This window comes from Notolabrus celidotus, chromosome 6, assembly GCF_009762535.1.
Source record: "Notolabrus celidotus isolate fNotCel1 chromosome 6, fNotCel1.pri, whole genome shotgun sequence".
In the NCBI taxonomy this organism is placed as follows: domain Eukaryota; kingdom Metazoa; phylum Chordata; class Actinopteri; order Labriformes; family Labridae; genus Notolabrus; species Notolabrus celidotus.
The window spans coordinates 36,178,358-36,189,483 of NC_048277.1; the positions used below are offsets into that span (position 1 = coordinate 36,178,358).

General features: G+C 45.3%; 1 protein-coding gene across 3 annotated transcripts in view; it reads left to right on the forward strand.

The window, feature by feature from the left end:
* ticrr (TopBP1-interacting, checkpoint, and replication regulator) overlaps positions 1–10,619 on the forward strand; it is a 42,767-nt gene extending 32,148 nt beyond the window's left edge. For all 3 annotated transcript variants that reach the window (XM_034686371.1, XM_034686372.1, XM_034686373.1), the window contains 6 exons: positions 170–391; positions 770–855; positions 4,178–4,301; positions 5,571–5,705; positions 5,801–5,926; positions 9,689–10,619. Coding sequence is in view for 2 of the 3 variants with exons in the window: in XM_034686372.1 (XP_034542263.1) it covers positions 170–391; positions 770–855; positions 4,178–4,301; positions 5,571–5,705; positions 5,801–5,926; positions 9,689–9,802 (807 nt within the window). In the remaining variant the exon portion in view is untranslated. The remainder of the gene's footprint in view (positions 1–169; positions 392–769; positions 856–4,177; positions 4,302–5,570; positions 5,706–5,800; positions 5,927–9,688) is intronic.
* Positions 10,620–11,126: the final 507 nt, after the last annotated feature.

Sequence of the window (11,126 nt, forward strand, 5' to 3'; positions counted from 1 at the left end):
AGTGACGGGGACTCACTGAAACTGCTTTTTATTATTCAACAGCTCCCTCCAGCTTTGTTCCAATAGAGTGAGACGGAGCTGCAGAGGCCCTGCAGCGGTGTTAACCCAGTCAGATTTACTCCTCCTGCGAAGAGACGCAGTTCTGTGCTGAACCCTGTCTTTGTTTCAGATCACGTCCGGGAACTTCGATGAGCGCTACGTGCTGTCCTCGAGGGTGAGAACGGGCCGCAGTATCCGGGGGCTGAGTCTGCCTCCTGCCTGCACCCGGGCGGAGCGCAGGGAGGTGGAGAGGGTGGTGGTGGACGCCCTCGCTGGACTGAAGGAGGACCTGTCCGGGAAGTACTATAGTCTCACCCAGATGACAGACAAAGAGCAGCAGCAGCTCATCGACGTGAGTGGTGGAGCAATACTGATGTAAAATTCATGCTTCTCTTCATTTCAGGCGTTTGTTTGATGAAAGATGAACAGTATGTTTGTGAAAACAGTCATAAGAAGAGGGGTGGTGTGAGCTTTAAAGCCCCTTTTTGCTTTATGTATACTCAAATCGTCTTGATTTGACCAAAGAGGAAAAAGAGAGCATGTCCCAAGTATCTAGAAAATGTTTGGAGCTGCGTCAACAATACAAGAAAGATTGACATGATTATTGAATTCTCAAGCTTCACACCTTTGTTTCTGTTTCCCTCTGACCAGTCTCAGTTTTCAATGCTTCAGCTGTTCCCATTGTTGTCTCTTTGAATCTAAAACTTCTGTTCTCTGTTTTTTATATCAGGACCACTTCCTCTTCGACAAGCCCGTGTCTCCCCTCCTGACGTGTGCTGGCATGGCCCGAGACTGGCCGGACGCTCGTGGTATCTGGTAGGTGAAACAAAGGGAGGGTTGTTCTTGCATGTTTTAGACATTAAGTATTAAGTGAGAGGCAGAGTGACTACAACCTCTCTGCTGTTAACACCGGTAGCCAAACGTGAATGCATGGGACACTGTAGACAAGTTTGTCAGACCTGCTATAAGATCTAAACTCTGCAGCTTCAGGAATCAAGTCACAACTGCCTTTTTGTTATTTTGGTGTTTCACGTGTTAGACCTGCATTGAAAATAACTGTGATGTTGCTGTGTGTATTTTAGAGAGCATGACGCATACATTTACTAAATTCAAGGGTCCAAATTTGTCAGGAACGCTTTTAAAGAACAAGTTATCCCGAAGGAGTAACCACAAAATCATAAGCGATAAGAGGATAGAGGGGGAAAGACCAAATGATACCGAGCTGAAACAAACAGAGCTAAGATAAAGATACAAAAAGCAGAAAGGCGGTGTAAGATGCCAAACATAAAAAGGCAGATATGTGTCTAACATGAGTCTGGTCCTGCTGGAGGTTTCTGCCTGTTAAAGGAAGTTTGTCCTTGCCACTGTAACTTGCTAAATGCTGCAAAGTGCTCTGCTCATGGTGGATTAAGATGAGATCAGACTGAGTCCTGTCTGTAAGATGGGACTGGATCTGATCCTGTCTTGATGTTGGGTCTTTGTTAATAATAGATCATAGAGTACGGTCTAGACCTACTCTGTTTGGATTTTCATAGTATATGCCTGACTCAGACACAAACAAGGGTTAAAAATCTGCAACACATCCCTTCAAAGATAAGCCCATGCAGGACGATCAAACCATCAAACTCAGGAAACTCATCAAATCAATCTCCTTCATCCCTAAGAATATGACACTGTCTGACACAAACATCTTGTGCTTGTCCTTCACTTCTCTCCATGATGTCTATAACTTCTTTGTGAATTTCCTCCAGAGGTCCTGAGTGAACGATACAGTGGATTCTGTCCTCTATGCACTCTGCTAAATCCTTCTCAGTGATTTATTCTGACCTCATGAGACATCGTCTTAAAAGCTGAAACCCTGTATGAGCATCCCAAACAGTCAGACCTGAACACAGGGAGGGACGTCTCTTTAATCCTCTTCAGCAGGATGTTATCTCACTTTTACTTCAAAACATTTTGTAAAGAAGGTATAAGACAGAAATCAACACTGATTTAATACAAATTTATATTTTTGTTTTCAGTGGACCTCACAGCTGCGTTAGACACTGCTGATCACAGTTTAGTTAAAGAGCTTAAAGATGTATTCAGTCTTTCTTATTTATAGGATGGGAGCTCCTCAGTTCTCATCTGACGTATAACTGACCTGAGAACAAGATGAATCTGTGAGATCATATTTTATTTGTTCAAGCAGATGCATCTGGTCCTTCTTTCTGCTTCAGCTGCTTTGATTCAGGTCGCATAATCACAAATGTTAACACCAAAGTGAGCAAGTTACTGTTAATAACAAAGATGGCTGCCACTGGTGTTGAAGGTTCTGCTGCTTTAAGAGTTAAACAAACTGGACGGCAGCTCACATCACACACGAGTCACATCACGCCAAATGTATTATCGAATGTTGAATGAAATTTATGAATCGAACTAGAGGCCATATGAATTAGATGACTTTGCTTGTTAATTAGCCTTGCAGCCTCAGACTGCCTAATACAATTTGTCTCACTGATTGGTTCTAGCTTCCTAAGGCTTTAAGGCTTTATAAGGAACTGAGAGGTCCTACTTTAATTTGAAGCTCTGGCACGGGCAGCTTACTCACTACAGCTATGGTAGAAAACTGGTCTCCGGAGTTCCACAGGGCTCAATCCTTGGACCTTTTTTTTTTTCTTGGTGAGACGGATAGTAGTAGTTGTAGCAGCTGGAGTCTGGCACATCCACAGCAGCAGGTCAGAGCAAACCTACTGGCAAGGGAGCTCAGGGACTCCAGAAAGGTCTATATTTGTTTGTTCATTTTTTCATATATTTTCACATCAACCTGGCTTCATTATTTCATTTAGCTCATCTATTTATTCCTGGCCCTTATTTTCAACTAATTTTGAGTAAACCTTTTTAGCTTGATCCAGTGCCATCTTATAGTGGCAAGGACAAACTTCCTTTAACAGGCAGAAACCTCCAGCAGGACCAGACTCATGTTAGACACACATCTGCTGAGACCGTGTTGGAGAGAGGGATAGAGGGAGGTGAAGAGAGAGAGAGATGATAGTGGGGAGACGGATAGTAGTAGTTGTAGAAGCTGGGGGGTAGCCGGATTACTCCGCTTTCTCCACAAATTCCCCCTTCCTAAAATCTAATCATAATGAAGCTTAATGTCTCAGTTTTCATATTCCACCGTCCTGTTAAATCGCTCCTTCCTTAATTTAAAGAGACTTCCTCGTTTCTCTCTAACCTCACATGACTCCACCATCGCCCCGCGGCCGAGCTCTGCTGGAGGTGTATTAGCGATGCAGACGGCGCTGCCTCAGCATTAAGTTTCAGCGCGTTCCCAGGAATAGTCCGGAGCAATGTGTTAGCCAGCCAAAATCAATCACCGCCCTCCCTCTGCTCTCCTCCTGCCAGCCTCTCCTCTCCTTAATAATTCACCTTCATCCCTCCATCATCTCTTCCTTTGGTTCCTCCTCCTTTCTCTAATTTTTCTGCCTCTCCTTCTTTACTTTATCTTTTCTCCTCCGTCTAATATTCCTTCTCTGTCTCACTTATTCATCCTGCTCCGCTGCATTTCCTTCCAGCTCCTCTTTCTCTCTTCTCTCTCTCTTCTCCTCTCCCAAACCTGCCGTCTGCAGAACCGATCCATTACTTTATTAAATCTCTAACGATATCAGGGAGGTCAGTGTGCAGACAAAAAGCCTCTGTAGGGGCCGACTGCGGCTCTGTGGACTTTATAATTTGAAACATAATGAGGAGAAGTTGACAGTTAGCTCTCAGACTGTGGGAGATCATCATCAGAGGGGATTGAGCATGAAAATTAAGCCCAAGAGGACAGAGGGGGCAGAAATCCTAATAATGGATCTACATAAAGACCGTCTGATCGCCTGTAGAGGAATAAACCTCTGGAGTGTTTCAGCTTTCTGTAGCAGTTTAAAGAACAAACATTCCTCTGTGCTGACAAAGTGATCTTGCCGTGTCCAGTTTGAAGGTCTTGTTGAAAGTTGTGTAAACAGGGATACTCACTTTCTGTTCAACCAAGCCCAGGAGGATCCGTGTCCCTGGGTGCCAACCGCCTTGAGGGAAAGGGAGGACAAAACAAGCCCTGGCATTGTTGCGGATCAATATTTAATAATTGGATTTATAATACATGTTCTCTCTGCAGGCACAACAATGAGAAGACGTTCCTGGTCTGGATCAACGAGGAGGATCACACCAGGGTCATCTCCATGGAGAAGGGAGGGAACATGAAGCGGGTCTTCGAGAGGTTCTGCAGAGGTCTGAAGGAGGTACAGCTGAGTTTGTAAACACAAGGGAATTCTTTGAATGTTTGGAGGAGGGAGACTTCAGCCCGGTGGGTTTAGATCGGTCTTGGACTCGAGACAGGTCTGAAGACTGAGTCCAACTTGTGCTATGGGGCATTTTTGCCTTTCTTGGATAGTACATCCGAAGAGAGACAGGAAATGTGGGGAGTAGAGAGACGGGGGAAGACGTGCAGCAAATGGTAGAGGCCGGGAGTCGAACCTGCGACTGTTGCAACGTGGATTATATCTCTTTATATGGGACAGGCGTTTAGACCACTAGACTAACAGCGCCCTGAGTCTGATTTTTTTAAGTCTTGGTCTTGTCTTGGCCCCTAAGAGCACTCTACAGTTTACTTAAAGCCGGATCCAGACTACAGAGGACCGGGATTCACTGGCCTGTTTGTGCATTTCCAGATCTTTAAAGGTGACATATCATGCAAAATGGACTTTTTAATGGTTTTCTACCTGAAATATGTGTCCCTGTCTACAAACCCCCCGACAATGAAAATTCTGCCCCTGTTCTGATTTCTCCACCTTTCTGTAAATAAAATACAACTCAACCCCTCCTCCGTTTTTCATTCCCTGCACACGTGTGTGCTAACAAGGATCTTAGGAGGGAGGCATGCTAGTTGTAGGCTGTCTTAATAAACACAAAGGTCGGTTTGACTCCCCACGTGCTAGCGCTAGTTAGCATAGCCACATAGCTACATGTTCGTAGCTGTGTACCAAGACACACGTCGACATACTGACAAATAAAACAACAAGAAACACTAAATCTGTGACCAATGGTTCAGAAAGGTCCTGCTGCAGGCGCCTCTCCGTCAGGATCAGATTCTGGATCAGATTCAGAGGGTTGAAGTAACGTGATCTCTGAGCAGCCGTGTATATTCAGCCAACATGTAAACATTAGATCAACGTGCTGGACAGCCGAGGCACATCCACTTCCTGAGGGGGCGTGGTCAGAGAGAAAACAGAGTGTTCTGAGGAGGACTGAAGAAGAGGGTTTTTCAGGCAGACCAAAATCTGATTCCAAAGTGTTTTTTTGAGCATAAACTTTAAAGACATGTTTTGGGGACCTCTTAGACCAATATATGTTGATGAAAAAAGTGTGATATGTCACCTTTAATGTTGTCATGGTGACGGGATGAAAACCCAACAAGTAAACATTCAGTATATTTTGTGACTGATTCTCTCTCTCTCTCTCTCTCTCTCTCTCTCTCTCTCTCTCTCTCTCTCTCTCTCCCTCTCTCTCAGGTGGAGCGTCTGATCCAGGAGAGAGGCTGGGAGTTCATGTGGAATGAGAGGCTCGGTTACATCCTCACCTGCCCCTCCAATCTGGGCACAGGACTCAGAGCCGGGGTCCACGTCAAACTGCCCCTGCTGGCCAAGGTGACACCCCCCGTTCAGACGGAGAGAATATAAGATGACACTTTCACGTACCTGTAGGATTAACTTAAAGCACTAACGCCTCTCTGCGTCCTCAGGATGCTCGCTTCAGTAAGATCCTGGGTAACCTGCGTCTTCAGAAGAGAGGGACGGGCGGCGTGGACACGGCTGCTGTGGGCGGTACATTCGACATCTCAAACCTGGACCGCCTGGGACAGTCTGAGGTAGAGACATTTATGTGTTCATGTATGCACAGAGGCAGATCGTACGCAGGTAAAGGTGTTTAAAGGCACATCAGTGACCTCAAGTTGGAGTCTGAGTATTTATTTATTGCAGGATCTTCACATCCCTGCGGTCGGGCTCAGGCTGTGTTTTCCTATAATTAACATCCAGTGTTTTATTGATCTATTATTGGGATTAAAAAGATGGAAGTGGAAGTTTCATCCCTTCAGGATTATTCTTCAGAATATTTGGCTTTTGATTGAACAGACGTGGATCGTTCGTCTTCATGTGATGTGTATAAATGAGCGGTTAGGATCAGATCAGGGAAAGCAGGACTCAGAGAGAAAAATTTAGAGGCCTCTGATCTTTGAGGAAGTAGAAACACTGTTGAATAAAACCTAAATAAGTGTCCTCACCTGGGTGTAGACATTTCTGATCCTGTGTTTGATCCTCGATCCTTGTGCTCCAGCTACTGGTTTGCTTTTGAGTCTGTCAGGTACAAATCAGCATCACAGATCCGCCGATAAACGCACTGCAACAACCAAAATAAGAGTGTTGAATGTGGCCTTAGAGTACCCTTGCACACTCATCAGAGTCGTCCCCTTAATATTCAACATGTTTGATCCTAAATTCTACAAAAATCTGGATCTTACTTTATTACGTTCCAAGCAGTAAAGTCTCCAGGTGAATCATTCGAGAACTGACCGGAGGGACAAACAGAAACAGGTCAGATCTCACCTCCAGTCCTCCATGAAGAAGAGGCACCATGTGTTGACTGTTTTTCTAAATGCTGAATCACCCACACGTCCAGAAGCTTCTGCTCTCTTGTTATTTATTCTTACTGCAGAGCGTCACTTCACTACAGCAGGATGCAGTCTGTCTCAGTTCTGTTTACATCGTCTCCCCCGTGAGATCAGTGAGATCACTTGAGGTGGTGTGCTGCTCAGTCTGAAGATAATCTTAATAACATCCTGCAAAGAGAGATTTGTTTTTATACTCATATCTTGTTTGGTGCATGTTTGAGATTAGAGAGCAGAGTTTTCCTTCACGTGTGTTACACAACAAGGTTTTTAAGTCGGTGAGGTTTAAAAGTCCAATGGCTGAACCTGAAAACACCTCCAGGAGACGGTTGGCTAACCCGATCCACTGCTGACGGCTCCACGCTCTCTCGTCCGTCAACAACCACCGGTTGCGTTTTCAGGACTCAGCTCGGAGCAGGACTGCCGAACAGCTGGAGTCATGTGACCGAGGTTTCCCCACATTAATCACTGAATCAAGGATCCTCCTCCTCCTCCTCTCCTCATCCATGTTGTCTTTCTGGTCCTCTGAAAACCTCTGACCTGTTGACTCCAGGCCTGGCTCCGCTCATCATGACTTTGGTTTGTTGTTGTAGTTAAGTGAAATACGATCTGGTAATAACACAGAGTGTTTTATTCTGAAAATCAACCGGATGTTTTCATTTTGTTTTGGTGAAACCTGACTTCCTTCCATCTGCTCTGTTGAGATTGATGCGTCGTGCTCCGGCATCTGGTAAACATAGAAGTCTTGTGTATCTGATCCGGAGGACTCCGACCTGCAGGATCAGAGACGCAGCCAGAACACAACGGAGTGGATCCAGTGGAAGTTAACACATTGACTAGAATAGAAACCTATCAGATATGGTGCTGTGACGGATCGGAGGCGAACCGGACACGGATCTGGTGGAATTAGGCGGCCAGTCATGCATGCTGAAGTTCCATATGTGGCACTCAGTTTAGCATCACCGGAGACTCAAACTGAGGCGGCTCCACCTCACGTCTGAACACAAAGATGGGACGCTAAGATGCATGTTGAGCTCTCAAAGTGTTGTCCATGTAGAATCTAAAGCACAGTTTCTCTGAACCCTGACACCCCACGCCTCCCTGGACTCCCTAACAGAGTATAAGTCAGCAACTGGACGGTTTCTGGACTAATGTTTTGGTATTTTGAAACGCACAAACTGCACAGCAGCTGCATTGTTGTTGTTTGTTTCCCAACATGCCTGTTTCTTTCCTAAGTGGGAGAAGAGTGGGGTGATCTCGTCCACACTCTTCATGTTGTTATGTCAGCGCTCATGCTGTCATGCCTGTGTGACAGAGTCATACAGTACAATAGAGCCGTTCTCCCTCTCCTTATTCTCTGCCGTGTGCTAATGAGCTCTCAGATTGAGGATCACTCGTCAGGTTTTCTTACTGTTACATAACCTCTGGGATTGAGAGAGCTCAGTCTGCTCGTGTTCAAGAGGAATAAATCCAGGACTCTGACAAAGAGAGGTTAGAGTGTTGGATGTTAAATGCGAGCACTGTGGTCGTCTGGCTCCAACAATCACGTCCTCTCTGAGCCTTTTTTTGAAAGCGTGGGCGGCTCACCTCTGTTTGGGTCTCCATCATCCAGATTCAGACAGATGAGCGCTTCAGGAGAGCGGCACTCTGCAGGCGGAGGAAACAAGATGATAGATGACGGCAAAGTCAGGACAACTGGAGCAAAGAGGAGGAGAAAAGAATAGGGAGCTGACCCTCTTGTAGCTATTCAGAGAAACACAGAATCTTGGTAGAGCTGAAAGACACTAAAACGTAACCTTTAAAGAGTCAGCACTGAGATTCATTACAAAGATGTAAAGAAGCCACCCTCTGTCCTTTCGTCTCTAGTAGGGAGTCAAATACTCATTCTTTGTTATTAGAATGTTTCTTATTTTTGTAACCGCTATCAGAATGCCTTTTGAGCTAGCTCAATCAATCATTTAATCTTTATTTATATAGATCCAAATCACAACAAATGTTCTCCTCAGACTCTTCCCAAACAGAGCAGGTCTAGACCGTACTCCCTGTTCTATTATCAACAAAGCCCCAACATCAAGACAGGATCAGATCCAGTCCCATCTTACAGACAGGACTCAGTCTGATCTCATCTTAATCCACCATGAGCAGAGCACTTTGCAGCATATAGCAAGTTACAGTGGCAAGGACAAACTTCCTTTAACAGGCAGAAACCTCCAACAGGACCAGACTCATGTTAGACACACATCTGCTGAGACCTGCCGTGTTGGAGAGAGGGATAGAGGGAGATGAAGAGAGAGAGAGATGATAGTGGAGAGACAGATAGTAGTAGTTGTAGCAGCTGGAGTCTGGCACGTCCACAGCAGCAGAGATCCAGAGGAACCTACGGGACAAGGGAGCTCAGGGACTCCAGAAAGGTCTATGGTTAGTAACTTTAATGGGATAGGGAAAGGGGAAAGACTGGATCCCAGTGTGTCAGTCTAAGCCTATAGCAGCATAACTAAGAGCTGGTCCAAGCCTGATCCAGCTCTAACTATAAGCTTTATCAAAAAGGAAAGTTTGAAGCCTACTCCTAAAAATAGAGAGGGTGTCTGCCTCCCGGACCCTGACTGGTAGATGATTCCAAAGGAGAGGGGCCTGATAACTGAAGGCTCGACCTCCCATACTACTTTTAGAGACTTTAGGTACGACAAGCAGGTCAGAGCCTGCTTATTTGTTTGTCAATGCCAATGATTATTGAATAGTATTTTGGCTTGAAATGCCCATCCCTACTTAAAACTGCCCACCTGTCTCTCAAATCAGTCCCACCCCTTAACATGTATAACTTTTAGCCTTAATATAAACAAAAAGCTTGAGTTATAAGAAATTGAGTTATTAGGAGCCAGCCTCAAGTGGTCACTCGAGGAACTGCAGTTATTTTTTAATACACATTCTCATATTGATGTTCTTCTTCTTCTCTTCCTCCCTCAGGTCCAGCTGGTGCAGACGGTGATCGACGGCGTCAACTACCTGATTGAGTGTGAGAAGAGGCTGGAGAAAGGCCAGGACATCAAGGTGCCCGCACCCATCAAGCAGTTCAAGTAGACACCACTGACCCCTGACCTCACCCCACAAACCTCTGGGCACGCACATGCACAAAAACACCCCTCCCTTCTGTGCCCGTAGATATTATAAATATCTATGTCATTGCCTCATTTATTACTACTACTGCTTATCTACTCACGCTCCCTAACCCCTCCCTCCCTCACACATCCCTCCCTCACCCCTCCCTGTGTTCCTCTCTCTGATATAATCCACATGTATTACACGCAGCTAAACCAAACAAGTCCCACTGTACTGCATTTGGCTTCAGAGTGTTTAAGACGCATTTAAAGATTTGTAATATCTAAACTCAAAAACAAACATGGCAGCACAGACTGATGAAGGATGCACAAACCGCAGAGCCACAATGGCCGCCAGTTTGCCTACCTCTGCATGGCCAAACAGTATCTCTGCTCCCCTCGGCCCACCTGACCCCGGCTGTACCCTCCCTCTTCTGAAGCATGTCCTATACTCAGTCCCCCCGCCCCCCTTTCAGTCCTGTGTGTTGTTTGGTCATGACTACTATCCGGTGCTTATGAAGTTCATCCATTTGTGCTTTACTCCCATCGATCGTGGGTTGTGTGTTTCTCTACACGGTTTGGAGTGGGTTTGAATGTAGACTAACAGGGTAAGACTGAGGAGACGTGTGTTTTCTCCAGAGGTTTCGTATGCTTGATGACACACTGGTGTCAAAATGTGATAACACACACTGGCCGGGCTGGGTTCTGTACTGTAAGCTACTGAAGCAATATCATTCCAGCTCATCACTGAATGTCGCACCGTCATGTCTTTTATTAAAGAAATCATCTATTTAACAGAACCTCCTCCTCCTCCTCCTCTCTCTGTCTCTCACTTCACTGTTTCCTTTTTTGGTCTCCACATGGACCGGGTTTAAGTCTTTGGTTTCAAGGAGGATTTCTGCCCGAGCACGCAGCCCCAAGCTTTATGCAACCATGGGAACCAAGCTGCAGGAGCGTGATTGCGATCAGCGTGGTTGCAGAGCGTCATGTGACCACAGAGGCACAACAAAACTGTATTATGCTTTGACAGGCTGCTGCTCAGGCTTTCTGTCGAGACCTTTGAATCTGGATCTGAATTATCTGACTTAATCAGACATTACAGGGCTATTAGTCAGCCACCCTTTCAAAACAAAAGCCTTTATAATGCTTCAATCAATCAATCAATCAATCAATCAATCAATCTTTATTTATAGAACACCTTTCATACAAATCAAATGCAGTTGAAAGAGCTTTACAGGGATTGAAAACAAGAAAGAAGCAGAAGTAATATAAAGGAAAAGGATACTAAATATATATTTGAAAATATG